This window comes from Pelodiscus sinensis, unplaced genomic scaffold, assembly GCF_049634645.1.
Source record: "Pelodiscus sinensis isolate JC-2024 unplaced genomic scaffold, ASM4963464v1 ctg58, whole genome shotgun sequence".
Classification (NCBI taxonomy): Eukaryota; Metazoa; Chordata; order Testudines; family Trionychidae; genus Pelodiscus; species Pelodiscus sinensis.
Genome location: NW_027465922.1, coordinates 724,429 through 742,110, shown reverse-complemented (window position 1 = coordinate 742,110; position 17,682 = coordinate 724,429). Strand labels below are relative to the sequence as shown.

The window sequence follows — 17,682 nt, the reverse complement described above, 5'->3', positions numbered from 1 at the left end:
CACTAGCTGCCCCCCCAGCGTAATGCCTGGCGGCTCGGGGAGGTGCTGGGAGTCCCCTGCAGGCTGCTGTTGGGCCAGAGATCCTGAGCTTGGGTCACACAGGGCCCCCCAGAGCTGGGCCTAGGATGCCAGGTGTCCAGTTTTGAACCCGACAGGCCGGTATTTGAGCTTTCTGTCCGGGAAACAAACTGAGGGTCTGTCTACACTAGCCCCCTAGTTCGAACTAGGGTGGTAATGTAGGCAACCGGAGTTGCAGATGAAGCCTGGAGTAACGGTAGTTCGGAATAGGAAGCCTCGTCCGAACTACCTAGCCCGTGCCTGTGTAGCCGCGGGGCACGGAGTCCGCACTAGCGGACATTTAAAAATGGTGGCACCCGGCAACATGCAAATGAAGCCCGGGAAATTCAAATCTCGGGCTTCATTTGCAACTCCGGTTGCCTACATTAACCACCCTAGTTCGAACTAGGGGGCTAGTGTAGACAGACCCTGAGAGCGTTTTCTAAGAAGGTACGTTGTATGGTTACAGGAGCATCAGGACGGGGTGCGAACTGCCCGGCTGGTCCGCACGCTCACCCTGTGCGAGCCAGGCAGGACGCAGCTCCCCAGCAGAGAGGAGGGGGCGGGGCCAGGGGCGGGGCAGGATGGAATCAGACTCGCCTGTGCGCGCCTCTGCGACCATGCGCGGGACGGGCAGCACCCCAGGATCTGCGAGCACATGGGCCAGCCCCGCTCCTCACAACCTCTTCCCGGACAGCCCTGCTCCCCGCAAGCCAGTTCACCCCCCGATCTCCCCCAGCCAGCCCCGCTCCCCCCGACCTCCTCCCAGCCAGCCCTGATCCCTGCCAGCCAGTTCCCCCCATGATCTCCCCTGGCCGCCCCGCTCCCCCCGACCTCCTCCCGGCCAGCTCTGCTCCCCGCCAGCCCCCCCGATCTGCCCCAGCCAGCCCCGCTCCCCCCGACCTCCTCCCAGCCAGCTCTGCTCCCCGCCAGCCAGTTCCCCCCATGATCTCCCCTGGCCGCCCCGCTCCCCCCGACCTCCTCCCAGCCAGCTCTGCTCCCCGCCAGCCAGTTCACCCCCCCGATCTCTCCCAGCCAGCCCCGCTCCCCCCGACCTCCTCCCAGCCAGTCCCCCTCCCCCGTTCTGAGACTGCGTGTGGCCAGTATTTTTTGAAGCCCATCTGGTATCCCCCAGGCTCTGCCCCGTGCGGCTCGGCAGGCGGGCGCCTCGGGCCCCAGTGCAGTCGATGGCCATCGATTGGCAGCTCTGGCTCGGCGGGAGGCCAGAACTAGGCCAGTGGCTCCGTGCTCGCTCGTGCGCTGTATCCAGGCCAGAGCCCCACCCGCACCCAGGACAGGCTGCAAGGAGCTGGCTGCTCCCAGCCCCCCGGGGGGGCGCCCCTCTAGCTGGCAGGGCTGGGGTGGGGCGGGGGGCTTGTGAAATCACAGGGGAGCGGGGTGGGGGGAGCGGGGGCTAGTGACATCACAGGGGGAGCAGGGTGGGGGAGGGGACTAGTGACATCACAGGGAGAATGGGGTGGGGAGGGGGGCTTGTGACATCACAGGGGGAGCAGGGTGGGGGGAGCAGGGGCTAGTGACATCACAGGGGGAGCAGGATGGGGGAGGGGGACTTGTGACATCACAGGGAGAGCAGGGTGGGGGAGGGGGCTAGTGACATCACAGGGGGAGCAGGGTGGGGGAGGGGGGCTTGTGACATCACAGGGAGAGCAGGGTGGGGGAGGGGGCTAGTGACATAACAGGGGGAGCAGGGTGGGGGAGGGGGGCTTGTGACATCACAGGGAGAGCAGGGTGGGGAAGGGGGGCTAGTGACATCACAGGGGGAGCAGGGTGGGGGAGGGGGGCTTGTGACATCACAGGGAGAGCAGGGTGGGGGAGGGGGGCTAGTGACATCACAGGGGGAGCAGGGTGGGGGAGGGGGCGTGTGACATCACAGGGGGAGCAGGGGGCTGAGGTGCTCTCGGTGGGGGGAGGGAGTGATGGTCCCTAGTGGCTGGGAACCTCCCGGGCGTGTTCCCGGCTGGGCGCGGGTGGGCAGGCCGTCCCGAGCAGCGAGCTGGCGCTCAGGTGCAGCGTGTTCACACCCTGAGAGTTTCCCCTCCCCCTCCCCCGTGCCCAGCTGCATGTGCACACGCCCCGTACATGTGAGTTCACACCCACGTGAAACACATGTCCCCACACACGCACACCACGGGAAACGCGCACCCACACCTCGGCACATTTACACCCACGCAATATGCACCCAGACGCACGTTCTCGCATGTACAAAATCCACACGCACACCACGGGAAACAGGCCCCTCGCCCCACACAGTCCCAGGAAACACGCAGGCTGCCTTGGTTCAGTCTCCAGAGGCGGCACCTGACCAATGCCCAGAGCACCCAGCCCTCAACCGCTGGCCGGACCCGAGCCCGCACTGCGGGTGGGGGGCTGCTCCCCTGGCTCCGGGGCGCCCAGCGCCTAGCGGGGACCACAGGGGGGTCCCCAAAGCAGCACGAGCGGCCGAGCGTTCCCACGTCTGAGCGTGGGTTGCACCATGGCCCGTGTGGGTCCTGCCCGGGCCAGAGGCAGGCGGGTTCCTCCGGGCCAGGCTGCCAGCAGCCAGAGGGGGGCCCTGGGGCCATATGGGCAAACAATCCCGTCTATTCCCCTCCCCGTGGTGCCAGAGGCAGGGGCTGCCCGCCGGGCACTGGGCTGCGATCAGCCGGCCCCGGCCTCACCGCGCCAGGCGCTGCACGGCCACTGAGCCAGAGATCAGGACAGGAGGCCGGGCGCCCTGCGCTGCAGTCACCCCTCCCAGCCCTGCTGCGCCCTGGGCTCCTCGCACGGGCCCCAACTCGAGCGCCTCAGGGACCCCGCACAGCCCCAGTGCCCCGGGACCATCCTGCACCAGCCCCAGTGCCCCGGGACCATCCCGCACCAGCCCCAGTGCCCCGGGACCATCCCGCACCAGCCCCAGTGCCCCGGGACCATCCCGCACAGCCCCAGTGCCCCGGGACCATCCCGCACAGCCCCAGTGCCCCGGGACCATCCTGCACCAGCCCCAGTGCCCCGGGACCATCCCGCACCAGCCCCAGTGCCCCGGGACCATCCCGCACAGCCCCAGTGCCCCGGGACCATCCCGCACAGCCCCAGTGCCCCGGGACCATCCCGCACCAGCCCCAGTGCCCCGGGACCATCCCGCACAGCCCCAGTGCCCCGGGACCATCCTGCACCAGCCCCAGTGCCCCGGGACCATCCCGCACCAGCCCCAGTGCCCCGGGACCATCCCGCACCAGCCCCAGTGCCCCGGGACCATCCTGCACCAGCCCCGCGTGCCCCGGGACCATCCCGCACCAGCCCCAGTGCCCCGGGACCATCCCGCACCAGCCCCGCGTGCCCCGGGACCATCCCGCACAGCCCCAGTGCCCCGGGACCATCCTGCACCAGCCCCAGGGCCCCGGGACCATCCTGCACCAGCCCCAGTGCCCCGGGACCATCCTGCACCAGCCCCAGTGCCCCGGGACCATCCCGCCCCAGCCCCAGTGCCCCGGGACCATCCTGCACCAGCCCCAGTGCCCCGGGACCATCCCGCACCAGCCCCAGTGCCCCGGGACCATCCCGCACCAGCCCCGCGTGCCCCGGGACCATCCCGCACAGCCCCAGTGCCCCGGGACCATCCTGCACCAGCCCCAGGGCCCCGGGACCATCCTGCACCAGCCCCAGTGCCCCGGGACCATCCTGCACCAGCCCCAGTGCCCCGGGACCATCCCGCCCCAGCCCCAGTGCCCCGGGACCATCCCGCACAGCCCCAGTGCCCCGGGACCATCCCGCACCAGCCCCAGTGCCCCGGGACCATCCCGCACCAGCCCCAGTGCCCCGGGACCATCCCGCACCAGCCCCAGTGCCCCCAGCCCCAGTGCCCCGGGACCATCCCGCACCAGCCCCAGTGCCCCGGGACCATCCCGCACCAGCCCCAGTGCCCCGGGACCATCCCGCACCAGCCCCAGTGCCCCGGGACCATCCCGCCCCAGCCCCAGTGCCCCGGGACCATCCCGCACCAGCCCCAGTGCCCCGGGACCATCCTGCACCAGCCCCAGTGCCCCGGGACCATCCCGCACCAGCCCCAGTGCCCCGGGACCATCCCGCACCAGCCCCAGTGCCCCGGGACCATCCCGCACCAGCCCCAGTGCCCCAGGACCATCCCGCACCAGCCCCAGTGCCCCGGGACCATCCCGCACCAGCCCCAGTGCCCCGGGACCATCCCGCACCAGCCCCAGTGCCCCGGGACCATCCTGCACCAGCCCCAGTGCCCCGGGACCATCCTGCACCAGCCCCAGTGCCCCGGGACCATCCCGCACCAGCCCCAGTGCCCCGGGACCATCCTGCACCAGCCCCAGTGCCCCGGGACCATCCTGCACCAGCCCCAGTGCCCCGGGACCATCCCGCACAGCCCCAGTGCCCCGGGACCATCCCGCACCAGCCCAAGTGCCCCCAGCCCCAGTGCCCCGGGACCATCCCGCACCAGCCCCAGTGCCCCCAGCCCCAGTGCCCCGGGACCATCCTGCACCAGCCCCAGTGCCCCCAGCCCCAGTGCCCCGGGACCATCCCGCACCAGCCCCAGTGCCCCCAGCCCCAGTGCCCCGGGACCATCCCGCACCAGCCCCAGTGCCCCCAGCCCCAGTGCCCCGGGACCATCCCGCACCAGCCCCAGTGCCCCCAGCCCCAGTACCCCGGGACCATCCCGCACCAGCCCCAGTGCCCCGGGACCATCCCGCACCAGCCCCAGTGCCCCGGGACCATCCCGCACCAGCCCCAGTGCCCCGGGACCATCCCGCCCCAGCCCCAGTGCCCCGGGACCATCCCGCACCAGCCCCGCGTGCCCCGGGACCATCCCGCACCAGCCCCAGTGCCCCGGGACCATCCCGCACCAGCCCCGCGTGCCCCGGGACCATCCCGCACCAGCCCCGCGTGCCCCGGGACCATCCCGCACCAGCCCCAGTGCCCCGGGACCATCCCGCACCAGCCCCGCGTGCCCCGGGACCATCCCGCACCAGCCCCAGTGCCCCGGGACCATCCCGCACCAGCCCCGCGTGCCCCGGGACCATCCCGCCCCAGCCCCAGTGCCCCGGGACCATCCCGCCCCAGCCCCAGTGCCCCGGGACCATCCCGCACCAGCCCCAGTGCCCCGGGACCATCCCGCACCAGCCCCAGTGCCCCGGGACCATCCCGCACCAGCCCTAGTGCCCCGGGACCATCCCGCACCAGCCCCAGTGCCCCGGGACCATCCCGCACCAGCCCCAGTGCCCCGGGACCATCCCGCACAGCCCCAGTGCCCCGGGACCATCCCGCACAGCCCCAGTGCCCCGGGACCATCCCGCACCAGCCCCAGTGCCCCGGGACCATCCCGCACCAGCCCCAGTGCCCCGGGACCATCCCGCACCAGCCCCAGTGCCCCGGGACCATCCCGCACCAGCCCCAGTGCCCCGGGACCATCCCGCACCAGCCCTAGTGCCCCAGGACCATCCCGCACCAGCCCCAGTGCCCCGGGACCATCCCGCACCAGCCCCAGTGCCCCGGGACCATCCCGCACCAGCCTCAGTGCCCCGGGACCATCCCGCACCAGCCCCAGTGCCCCGGGACCATCCCGCACCAGCCCCAGTGCCCCGGGACCATCCCGCACCAGCCCCGCGTGCCCCGGGACCATCCCGCACCAGCCCCGCGTGCCCCGGGACCATCCCGCACCAGCCCCAGTGCCCCGGGACCATCCCGCACCAGCCCCGCGTGCCCCGGGACCATCCCGCACCAGCCCCAGTGCCCCGGGACCATCCCGCACCAGCCCCAGTGCCCCGGGACCATCCCGCACCAGCCCCAGTGCCCCGGGACCATCCCGCACCAGCCCCGCGTGCCCCGGGACCATCCCGCACCAGCCCCGCGTGCCCCGGGACCATCCCGCACCAGCCCCAGTGCCCCGGGACCATCCCGCACCAGCCCCAGTGCCCCGGGACCATCCCGCACCAGCCCCGCGTGCCCCGGGACCATCCCGCACCAGCCCCAGTGCCCCGGGACCATCCCGCACCAGCCCCAGTGCCCCGGGACCATCCCGCACCAGCCCCAGTGCCCCGGGACCATCCCGCACCAGCCCCGCGTGCCCCGGGACCATCCCGCACCAGCCCCAGTGCCCCGGGACCATCCCGCACCAGCCCCGCGTGCCCCGGGACCATCCCGCACCAGCCCCAGTGCCCCGGGACCATCCCGCACCAGCCCCAGTGCCCCGGGACCATCCCGCACCAGCCCCAGTGCCCCGGGACCATCCCGCACCAGCCCCGCGTGCCCCGGGACCATCCCGCACCAGCCCCGCGTGCCCCGGGACCATCCCGCACCAGCCCCAGTGCCCCGGGACCATCCCGCACCAGCCCCAGTGCCCCGGGACCATCCCGCACCAGCCCCAGTGCCCCGGGACCATCCCGCACCAGCCCCGCGTGCCCCGGGACCATCCCGCACCAGCCCCAGTGCCCCGGGACCATCCCGCCCCAGCCCCAGTGCCCCGGGACCATCCCGCCCCAGCCCCAGTGCCCCGGGACCATCCCGCCCCAGCCCCAGTGCCCCGGGACCATCCCGCACCAGCCCCAGTGCCCCGGGACCATCCCGCACCAGCCCCAGTGCCCCGGGACCATCCCGCACCAGCCCCAGTGCCCCGGGACCATCCCGCACCAGCCCCGCGTGCCCCGGGACCATCCCGCACCAGCCCCAGTGCCCCCAGTACCCTGGGACAGCCCCTGTGATGGCGCATCGGGGGGTCCCCGACCCTGCCCCCCATCCGCAGCCAGAGGGGACTTTCCGGCGGCCAGTAGAACAGAAGGGTTCTTGGTTCCCACGGTGCAGCACAGAAGCGGTGTTGGCACCGGCACCGAGGGCAGAGCCTTCCTCTGTGGGCCCCTCACCCCCTTTCCCTGCTCCAAGCCTCCTCTCTCCTGCTCGCCCAGACCAGACTGACCCAAGTCCCAGGCCTGGTTCCTGGCCCAGTGCAGCCCCCCCAATCTCCTTCGTCCCTGGTCTCCTGTGCCTGGCCCTCTCGTGCCTGGCCCAACACACGTCTGGAGTGAGTCATGCTCAGCAGAGAGTGCTACAAGGGGGGTGGAACTGAGGCACACACGCAAACACACACTCTGTGTCACACATGCACACGCACACACACACTGTGTCACACACATGTCACACACACGCACGCACACACACACACACACTGTCACACACACGCACACACGCACTGTGTCACACACACGCACACACGCACTGTCACACACGCACGCACACACAGTGTCACACACATGCACGCACACGCACACACACTGTGTCATACACACACGCGCACACACTGTCACACCCGCACACGCACGCACACACAGTGTCACACATGCACACGCACACACACACTGTGTCACACACGCACACACAGTGTCACACACATGCATGCACATGCGCACACACTGTGTCACACACACACGCACGCACACTGTGTCACACACGCACATGCACACACACACACTGTCACACACGCACATGCACACACTGTGTCACACACACACGCACACACTCATGTACACTGTGTCACACACGCGCATGCACACAGTGTCACACACACACGCATGCACACACACCGTGTCACACACGCGCATGCACACACTGTCACACACATGCACGCACAGGCACACACACACACTGTGTCAGACACACGCACACACGCACTGTCACACACGTGCACGCACATGCACACATGCACACACACACAGTGTCACACACACACACATTGTGTCACACACATGCACACACACGCACACACACTGTGTCACACACGCACACACAGTGTCACACACACTCATGCACACTGTGTCACACACACGCACACACACACTGTGTCACACACGCGCATGCACACACTGTGTCACACACACGCACGCAAACACACACACACTGTGTCACACGCGCATGCACACAGTGTCACACACACACGCACACACACTGTGTCACACACACACGCACACACTCATGCACACTGTGTCACACACGCGCATGCACACAGTGTCACACACACACGCATGCACACACACCGTGTCACACACGCGCATGCACACACTGTCACACACGCACGCACACGCACACACTGTGTCAGATACACGCACACACGCACTGTGTCACACATGTGCACGCACATGCACACACACACAGTGTCACACACACACACACACATTGTGTCACACACATGCACACACACGCACACACACTGTGTCACACACACACGCACACACAGTGTCACACACGCGCATGCACACACTGTGACACACACACATACACACACTGTGTCACACACGCGCATGCACACACTGTGTGTCACACACGCACGCAAACACACACACACTGTGTCACACACGCGCATGCACACACTGTCACACACACGCGCGCACACACTGTGTCACACGCGCATGCACACACTGTGTCACACACACACACACGCACACGCACACACACACTGTGTCACACACACACACACACACACGCACACACACACTGTGTCACACACACAACGGAGGAGTCCAGGATCTTTCGAAACGGGGCATTTCTGTTGAAAATGCCCCGTCTAAACTGCCGGGGGGGGGGGTTCCCGAAAAAGCCCCGTTCCGAACAAAGCGGTGGCCGCCATTATGCAAACGAAGCACGAGAAAGTCAAATCTTGGCGCCCTGTGCAATATCGCCGTGCCTAGTTCACATCCCTTTACCGAGAAAGGGCTGTGGTCAGACGTAGCCTGTACCAGGCCGGGCCAGCGTCCCCGCGTCCCAGTAGCCCCTCACCTCCCTGCCAGCCACCTGCAGGGGCACGAGGCAGTCGCTCCGTAGGGGCCGCCTGTGACGGCGTGTTGGGGTCCCCCGCCTCCTGCACCCTCGTAGTGGCACGAACAGACTCCCCCAGCCGGTAGCACAGAGGTGGTTTATTGCTTCCCCAGGATACAGCCCAGCACAGATGTCACCAGGTTCCAGGGCAGGCCTAGGATGCCTCAGCCCCCTTGAGATGGGGCAGGGGTCTCGGCTTCTAAACCCCCCAGCCTGTTGCTGAGGCTGCTGCCTCCATGCTCCCAGACCCAAACTAAAACTCCCTCTCCTCCAGCCCTGCCCCCAGCCAGGGCAGCATCCCCCTTCCTTTGTCCCTCTCCATGGGGGTGGCTGGTCAGACAGGTTTGGAGCCCCCTTTGCATAATGACCAGGCAGCAGAGGCCGCCCCAGCCCTAGCAAGGCCCCCCCACTACGCCACACCGCCCTGCCCCCGCCCGGTACCTGCAGAGAGCCGAGGGTGGCCTGCTCTCCTCCAGCCCCACCCAGTGAACCCTGGGAAGTCTCGGGGTGTGGGGCCTGTCCTGGTGCCTGGGGCACTGAGCCCTGTTTGTGGCAGGCCAGGTCCTGCGGGTGCCGGCTCCACCCTCTGGGGGGAGAACAGCTGCTACCCCCTTCCAGGGCTCGCCCCAGGGGCGCTTCCCCCAGTTGCACAGCCAAGAACCTGTCTCTGCCCAGCCTCCCCCCCCCCCACCCCCGCTGCTGAAAGGGGCTTGCCAGGGCCCGCACCTGAACCCCTGGGCAGGAGAGTCAAGGGGCTGGGCTTGGCTGCTGGTTCCCAGACGCTGCTAATACCCAGCAGGCAGGTCCAGCCAGTGGGAGCAGCCTCGGCCCCTTGTGCATTGGCCCAGACCCCCCGGCCCAGCCTGGGCGGGTAACAGGGCTCTTCCCAAGGGGGGGGACACCTGGCGGGGCAGGCCTGGGAGCGGGGCAGTCTCGGGCTGGGACACAAGGAGAAGGGACTAAGCTGAGCATCGCTGGCTTCTGTTCTGCCCCGGGGCCTGGCGGGGCCCTGCTCTGCTGGCAGCCAGGCCCCGCGCCCGGGGCGATGCAGAGCCCTGTGCCCTCCGCTCCTCCGGCCCGGCTCTGCCAGGGCCTGCGCTCCTGCCCGCCGAGCTGACCCCAGCGGGATCCCTGCGCTGCCCTGGGGGGCGGGGGGCGGGGGGCAGAGCCCTGCTGCCTGCCCCCGGCTGAGGGTCTAGCCTGACAACAGCCCTGGGGCCCAGGGGCACCTGCCCGCCGAGCTGACCCCAGCGGGATCCCTGCGCTGCCCCGGGGGGCGGGGGGCGGGGGGCGGGGGGCAGAGCCCTGCTGCCTGCCCCCGGCTGAGGGTCTAGCCTGGCAACAGCCCTGGGGCCCAGGGGCACCTGCCCGCCGAGCTGACCCCAGCGGGATCCCTGCGCTGCCCCGGGGGGCGGGGGGCGGGGGGCAGAGCCCTGCTGCCTGCCCCCGGCTGAGGGTCTAGCCTGGCAACAGCCCTGGGGCCCAGGGGCACCTGCCCGCCGTGGGGGGCTGAGCTGGGCCGGCCGATGGAGCCTTTGCCCTTGCGGACCCGGTCTCCATCTTCCCGGCGGGTACCAGGGGCAGCGCCCGGCTTGCTGGAAACAGCCCTGCCCGGGGCCAGGCCTGCGGCTGCCTGTGAGCGCCCTGCCCGGCTGGAGCCCGGCCTTGGGGCCCCCAGGGTCTGCGCTGAGCCCCCCGCCAGCCCGGCCCGAGTACGCCCCGTTCTCGGACTCCCCGCCCGGCCCCATGTGCCAGGGAGCAGCCCCCCATCCCGGCCCGGGGGGGACACGGATCTGCGGGGGGGACCAGTTCCGTGTTGCACTTTATGTCCCCCCCCCCCCATTCCGCCGCCCTCCAATCCAGCCGGGGGGCGGGGCGCGGGGCCGGGCCGGCTGCGGGAGGCGGGGACCGGGCGGCGCATCCCGAGCGCAGCCGGGAGCCCAGGGACGCGGCACCGCCTGGGTGAGCAGAGCGGCGCGCAGCGGCCGGCTCCAGGGCCGAGCGGCAGGAGGGGGCGGCGGGGTCCTGTGGGGGGGTCCGAGCCCTTAGGACCAAGCCCCGGTCGGGTCGGGTCGGGTCGGTTCCGCCTGCGGGATGCGGAGGCCCCGCTGGGCTGCCCCTGTCACCGGACGGTTCTGTGCGGCAGCCCCGCTCCGCCCCAGAGCTGGCTGCACTCGTGAGCCTGGCGGCTGGAACAGGAGGGGAACCGCTCCCCTTTTCCCTGCCCCACAGCCTGCCGGGCTGGAGGGCGAGACTCGCCAGCCCAGCCCCAGACACTCGCTGTGGGGGAGAGGGGCGGGGGGTGAATCAGCTTCCGGGGTCAGGACCCATAGGCAGAGAGATCCTGGTGTGTGATATCAAGGGGCTCCACAGCGCCTGTATCCAGACTGGGAGCCCCCGTGGGCAGGTGCAGTGGGTCGGTGTGGGGCGAGGGGTGGGATGCCCCTGTGGGTGCGCGGAGGGTCGGTGTATGGGGAGGGGCGGGTGCAGTGGGTCGGTGAGGGGCGAGCACAGTGGGTCGGTGTGGGGCAAGGGGTGGGATGCCCTGGTGGGTGGGCACAGTGGGTCAGTGAGGAGCGAGGGGCGAGCACACTGGGTCGCTGTGGGGTGAGGAGTGGGATGCCCCAGTGGATGGGCAGTGGGTCGTTGAGGGAGCGAGGGGGGGTGCAGTGGGTCGGTGAGGGGCGGACACAGTGGGTCAGTGAGGGGCGATGGGGGGGTGCAGTGGATCGGTGAGGGGCGGACGCAGTGGGTCAGTGAGGGGCGAGGGGTGGGCGCAGTGGGTCGCTGTGGGGCGAGGAGTGGGATGTCCCAGTGGGTTGGCACAGTGGGTCGGTGAGGGAGCGAGGGGGGGTGAGGTGGGTCGGTGAGAGGTGAGGGGGGTGCAGTGGGTCAGTGAGGGAGCGAGGGGGGGTGCAGTGGGTCAGTGTGGGGCGAAGGGGGGGTGCAGTGGGTCAGTGAGGGGTCGAGGGGCGAAGGGGCGGGCGCAGTGGGTCGGTGTGGGGCGAAGGGGGGCACAGTGGGTCGGTGTGGGGCGAAGGGGGGCACAGTGGGTCGGTGGGGGCAAAGGGGGGGCACAGTGGGTCAGTGTGGGGCGAAGGGGGGGCGCAGTGGGTCGGTGTGGGGCGAAGGGGGGCGCAGTGGGTCGGTGTGGGGCAAAGGGGGGCGCAGTGGGTCGGTGAGGGGCAAAGGGGGGGCACAGTGGGTCGGTGTGGGGCGAAGGGGGGAGCAGTGGGTTGGTGTGGGGCAAAGGGGGGCACAGTGGGTCGGTGAGGGGCACAGCTCTGCTGGGTTGAGTCGGGGGAGGTGTGGCGGTGCCCGTGTCCGAGGCGGCGGGGGCCCAGGAGCTGAGGCAGCGGGGACCATGCAGTGGGGCAGGGCCCATGTGGGGCCCGTCAAGGCCTGTGCCCGGGCACCCGCGCGCGGCTGGGGAGATGCGCTGGGCCCAGGCCGAGTCGGTGCCCAGTTGCCACGGCGCCAGGACACCTGAGTGCTGGGGGGCTGGGGCTCGGGGACACGGAGGGACGGGCCTGCCCCCCAGCACCATGGGCTCCCACAGGGCTGGCATGGGGCACCCCGAGGGGAGACCCCCCCAGATGCAGCGGTGGAGCTGGAAAGGGGTCCCTCCCTGGGGCAGCATTATGCCCAGGCCCCGGTGTGGGGCAGGGATGTGGGGGTGTCCTCACTGCCCCCCCGAGCTGCCTGTCTGGGGCAGGAGCTGGCGCTGCCCTGGCTGGGGGGGCCAGAGGGCTGGGCCTGGCACGGTGGGTTAGCCCTGAGGGCAGAGCAGCCGGCTGCCCCCCACAGTCCAGAAGTGCACGGCCGAGGTCCCTGGCCCGCGGGGAGGAGCTGGGGGCCCAGGGGCTGCGGCAGGCGTGGGGCAGGGCGTGCGGGATCTGCCCTTCCCCGGGAACAGGCTGTCCCTTTGGCTGGCGGCCAGCGGAGGCCCCTTCCCTCGGAGCTCGGGGCTTCTCCCGCCTGCCCGGGCTGGGAGCGGGCGCGGTGCCAGCCCTGCCTTGTGTAAGCGCTTATGTAGCCGCCGGCGGGGCAGCCAGCCGTGCCGCGCCCGCTCCCCCCGCGCAGGCGTGAGGGCTGGGGCTGCACGGGGGGGCCCAGGACTCCTGGCTGCTCCCGTGTGACCTGGGCTAGCCCAGACCCCTCGCTGGGCCTCAGTTTACCACCCCCACCCACCGCTCCTCTGCCCCCGTTACCCCAGGCTGGCGTGGCTGGCGCCTGAGCCTGGCCGTGTCTTGCAGGGCTGCCGAGCTGGATGCTGGAGGCAGCGCGGGATGGAGACCCCCTAGTGCCCGGATCCTCCCCCCCATCGTGGGCGATGCAGCCTGCAGGCACAGCGGAGCGCTCTGGGGCCCCGGGCAGGGCAGCCGCCGTGACCGTCTTCTCCAAGACTATCCGCCTGCACCGCAGCCCCCCCGGCTCGGCGCTGGCAGCCGGCGCCCCCTGCCGGCCCCTGGTGCTGCTGCTGCCCTGGTTTGGCGCCCGGCCCCGGGCCCTGGCCAGGTACCTGGAGCTCTACCTGCCGCGGGGCCTGGACGTGCTGGTGGTGGAGAGTGAGCTGAGCCATTTCCTGTGGCCCCGGTGGGGGCTGGCCTACGCGGCCCGCGTGCTGAGGCTGCTCCAGGACAGCCCCCCCTGCCGTGCCCGCCCGCTGCTGGTCCACGCCGTCTCCATCGGCGGCTACACCTTCGCCCAGATGCTGGTGCACCTGAGCCACGAGCCCCAGCGCCACGGCCTGCTGGCACAGCGGATCCGGGGCCTGGTCTATGACAGCCTGGTGACAGGAGGCCTCGCGGACATGGCACTGGGTGAGGGGGGGGCAGGGCCCAGGGGACGTGGCGCTGGGTGAGGGGGGGCAGGGCCCGGGGGACGTGGCGCTGGGTGGGGGGGGCAGGGCCCGTGGGACGTGGCGCTGGGTGAGGGGGGAGGGCCCGGGGCACGTGGCGCTGGGTGAGGGGGGAGGGCCCGGGGGACGTGGCGCTGGGTGAGGGGGGGCAGGGCCCGGGGGACGTGGCGCTGGGTGAGGGGGGGAGGGCCCGGGGCACGTGGCGCTGGGTGAGGGGGGGAGGGCCCGGGGCACGTGGCACTGGGTGAGGGGGGGCAGGGCCCGGGGCACGTGGCGCTGGGTGAGGGGGGGCAGGGCCCGGGGCACGTGGCGCTGGGTGAGGGGGGGCAGGGCCCGGGGCACGTGGCACTGGGTGAGGGGGGGCAGGGCCCGGGGGACGTGGCGCTGGGTGGGGGGGGCAGGGCCCGGGGGACGTGGCGCTGGGTGAGGGGGGCAGGGCCCGGGGCACGTGGCGCTGGGTGAGGGGGGGCAGGGCCCGGGGGACGTGGCGCTGGGTGAGGGGGGGCAGGGCCCGGGGCACGTGGCGCTGGGTGAGGGGGGGCAGGGCCCGGGGCACGTGGCGCTGGGTGAGGGGGGGCAGGGCCCGGGGCACGTGGCGCTGGGTGAGGGGGGGCAGGGCCCGGGGCACGTGGCGCTGGGTGAGGGGGGGCAGGGCCCGGGGGACGTGGCGCTGGGTGGGGGGGGCAGGGCCCCGGGGGACGTGGCGCTGGGTGGGGGGGGCAGGGCCCGGGGGACGTGGCGCTGGGTGAGGGGGGCGGTGCGGGAGATTAGCCGGCCACGTGGCTCAGACCATCTGTCTTCAAGCTGGGCCAGTGGCCTCGTGCCGAGCAGGGCAGTGCTGGAGCGAGCTGCCCCCTGCCTCCGGCCCAGCTTCTGGTCGCAGGGGGTAGAGACCCTGCAGCGCAGGCTGCCCGGGAGCAGCTTCCTGCCAGGTGCCCACCGCACTAGAGCCAGGCTGGGTTTGCCCAGCCCCCCCGGGACAGGGAGAGGAGCATCGGGGGAACCAGGTCAGGCCTTGTGGATAGTGCAGGGCAAGGGGCGTCCCCGTGGTTGGTGCAGGGGTGGGGCCGGGCGAGGGGCGTCCCCGTGGTCGGTGCAGGGGCGGGGCCGGGCGAGGGGCGTCCCCGTGGTCGGTGCAGGGGCGGGGCCGGGCGAGGGGCGTCCCCGTGGTCGGTGCAGGGGCGGGGCCGGGCGAGGGGCGTCCCCGTGGTCGGTGCAGGGGCGGGGCCGGGCGAGGGGCGTCCCCGTGGTCGGTGCAGGGGCGGGGCCGGGCGAGGGGCGTCCCCGTGGTCGGTGCAGGGGCGGGGCCGGGCGAGGGGCGTCCCCGTGGTCGGTGCAGGGGCGGGGCCGGGCGAGGGGCGTCCCCGTGGTCGGTGCAGGGGCGGGGCCGGGCGAGGGGCGTCCCCGTGGTCGGTGCAGGGGTGGGGCCGGGTGAGGGGCGTCCCCGTGGTCGGTGCAGGGGTGGGGCAGAGCGAGGGGCGTCCCCGTGGTCGGTGCAGGGGTGGGGCAGAGCGAGGGGCGTCCCCGTGGTCGGTGCAGGGGTGGGGCAGAGCGAGGGGCGTCCCCGTGGTCGGTGCAGGGGCGGAGCCGGGTGAGGGGCGTCCCCGTGGTCGGTGCAGGGGCGGGGCCGGGCGAGGGGCGTCCCCGTGGTCGGTGCAGGGGCGGGGCCGGGCGAGGGGCGTCCCCGTGGTCGGTGCAGGGGCGGGGCCGGGCGAGGGGCGTCCCCGTGGTCGGTGCAGGGGCGGGGCCGGGTGAGGGGCGTCCCCGTGGTCGGTGCAGGGGTGGGGCAGAGCGAGGGGCGTCCCCGTGGTCGGTGCAGGGGTGGGGCAGAGCGAGGGGCGTCCCCGTGGTCGGTGCAGGGGTGGGGCAGAGCGAGGGGCGTCCCCGTGGTCGGTGCAGGGGCGGAGCCGGGTGAGGGGCGTCCCCGTGGTCGGTGCAGGGGCGGGGCCGGGTGAGGGGCGTCCCCGTGGTCGGTGCAGGGGCGGGGCCGGGTGAGGGGCGTCCCCGTGGTCGGTGCAGGGGCGGGGCCGGGCGAGGGGCGTCCCGTGGTCGGTGCAGGGGTGGGGCAGAGCGAGGGGCGTCCCCGTGGTCGGTGCAGGGGTGGGGCTGGGCGAGGGGCGTCCCCGTGGTCGGTGCAGGGGTGGGGCAGAGTGAGGGGCGTCCCCGTGGTCGGTGCAGGGGTGGGGCAGAGCGAGGGGCGTCCCCGTGGTCGGTGCAGGGGTGGAGCAGAGCGAGGGGCGTCCCCGTGGTCGGTGCAGGGGTGGAGCAGAGCGAGGGGCGTCCCCGTGGTCGGTGCAGGGGTGGGGCCGGGCGAGGGGCGTCCCCGTGGTCGGTGCAGGGGTGGGGCCGGGCGAGGGGCGTCCCGTGGCCGAGGGGGACTCGGGAGCAGGGGCAGGCAGAGGGAACTGGCGGGAGCCGTGGCCCAAGGGTTGCGCCCGGCCCCGCCGCTGAGCCCCTCTCTGCCCCGCAGGCGTGGCGCAGATGACTGTCTCCACGGCCTGGCGGCCCCTCCTCGCCGGCGGCACCAAGCTCTACTTCTGCCTGCTGCGCTGCTGCACCGTGCGGTACTACGCGGCCGCCCAGCGCGTCTTCCTGCGGCCGCCGCTGCGCTGCCCCGTGCTGCTCTTCCACGGCGGCGAGGACCCGCTGAGCCCGCCGGGCGCCCTGCAGGCGCTGCTGGCCGGCTGGCGGGGCGCGGGGCTCCGGGTGCAGGCCCACAGCTGGCCGGACTCTCGCCACGCAGCCCATCTGCGCCAGCACCCCCGCGAGTACCAGGCTGCGCTGCAGGGATTCCTGAACCAGCTGGGCCTGGCCCCGCTCCAAGCCCGGCTCTAGCGGCTGGGGGGCCAGAGCCCTGCTCTCCCGGGGCAGGCCGGGGGCTCCTGCCGGCTCCACCAGGCGGGGGACACGGTGCTGGGAGCCGGGGGGCTGAGATCCTGCGGCAGAGCGGCTCTGCTTGCTGCCGGGACCCGGCCCAGGCGAGCGGCCGATTGGCTTTTACCCCCGGTGCAAGCTGGTGCGACAGCCCCCGCCCCCTGTGCCGCCCCGGCGTGCCCCCTGCCCCACAGCCAGGGAGGGGCCCACACGCCTGATGCTGCAGGACTTTATTGTTCTTCAATACACAGACACAACACTGGACCCCGCTGTGCAAAGTGAAACCCTTCCTACAAGGGGGGGGCCGGGGGGGGGCTCGCCCGTAGCTGCGGGGACGGGAAACGGCGACGGAAACTCGTCTGGCAGAGTGTGCAGGGCACTGCTGCCCGGCCTCAGCCCCCACTCCAGCCTGGGGGTCGCTCCCCTCCCCCCCAGCCCGGGCACTGATGCTGCACAGGGCGCTGGGGCGTGGTCCAGGCTGGCAGGACCCCCCCTCGTGAACAGCTGGGGGCACAGCCCCTGGGCATGGGGGTAGGAGCTGGCACAGCTCAGCCTGGGAGACGCTTGTAAACCCCCCTAGTGCCCAGGGGAGCCGGGCCCGTGTCTCCGAGCCAGCCGGACGCGGGCGGGGAAAGCAGGGCTCAGCGCCCCAGGGCCGCACCGCAGCGGCTGGAGCTGGGGGCGCAGTGGCCCTGCCGGGGGGCGGGGACAGGCTGCCCCCAGGCTGCGGCAGCCACGGGAGGGGGGGCGAGCAGAGCGGGGACACGGGCGCCGTGCTCCTAGCAGCTGCCCTCGTGCTAAGTGCTGACGGGCCGTGGCCAGCAAAGGGGGCTGGCTCCCAGGGCCGGCGGGGAGCTCTGGCTGCAGGCCTGGCAGGCCGTAGTGCAAATCTGTCCCTGGGAGAAGTCGCGGTGCAGTCCTGGCGCTGGCAGGGGAGGGCTGGGCTGGGCTAGGCGTGGCGGGCGGCCACCGGGGCGGGGGCGTTGGGTGCTGCGCGCTGGTTGCTGCTCCGGAGCCCGTCGTCAGTACAGCCGCTTCTCGTAACTGGCGGGGAGAGCAGGGGG

The 17,682-nt window shown here is 72.2% G+C and overlaps 2 protein-coding genes across 4 annotated transcripts in view; one reads left to right on the top strand and one right to left on the bottom strand.

The window, feature by feature from the left end:
• Window positions 1-10,728: 10,728 nt before the first annotated feature.
• LOC142825024 (transmembrane protein 53-B-like) lies at window positions 10,729-16,882 on the top strand. Of its 3 annotated transcripts, none has more exons than XM_075916753.1 (3): window positions 10,729-10,845; window positions 13,140-13,706; window positions 16,215-16,882. In XM_075916753.1, exons 2-3 carry the CDS (start codon window positions 13,154-13,156, stop codon window positions 16,577-16,579), a joined length of 918 nt encoding a protein of 305 aa, XP_075772868.1. In that variant the 5' UTR covers window positions 10,729-10,845; window positions 13,140-13,153; the 3' UTR covers window positions 16,580-16,882. The 3 variants fall into 3 exon arrangements, with proteins under 3 accessions (XP_075772868.1, XP_075772869.1, XP_075772870.1); XM_075916754.1 differs by having other exon boundaries at window positions 10,777-10,845; window positions 13,100-13,706; XM_075916755.1 differs by lacking the exon at window positions 10,729-10,845 and adding an exon at window positions 10,903-11,290.
• Window positions 16,883-17,502: 620 nt separating this feature from the next.
• Window positions 17,503-17,682, bottom strand: part of IMPDH1 (inosine monophosphate dehydrogenase 1) — a 32,615-nt gene continuing 32,435 nt past the window's right edge. The window contains 1 exon segment of the mRNA XM_075916752.1: window positions 17,503-17,662. Within this exon segment, the coding sequence (XP_075772867.1) occupies window positions 17,641-17,662 (22 nt within the window). The 3' untranslated portion in view covers window positions 17,503-17,640.

Bases quoted from the DNA above. Each gene is read 5' to 3' on its own strand.
- LOC142825024 (XM_075916753.1), top strand. From the start codon at position 13,154: ATGCTGGAGGCAGCGCGGGATGGAGACCCCCTAGTGCCCGGATCCTCC. The intron at 13,707-16,214 runs GTGAGGGGGGGG...TCTGCCCCGCAG, and splicing joins CCTCGCGGACATGGCACTGG to GCGTGGCGCAGATGACTGTC.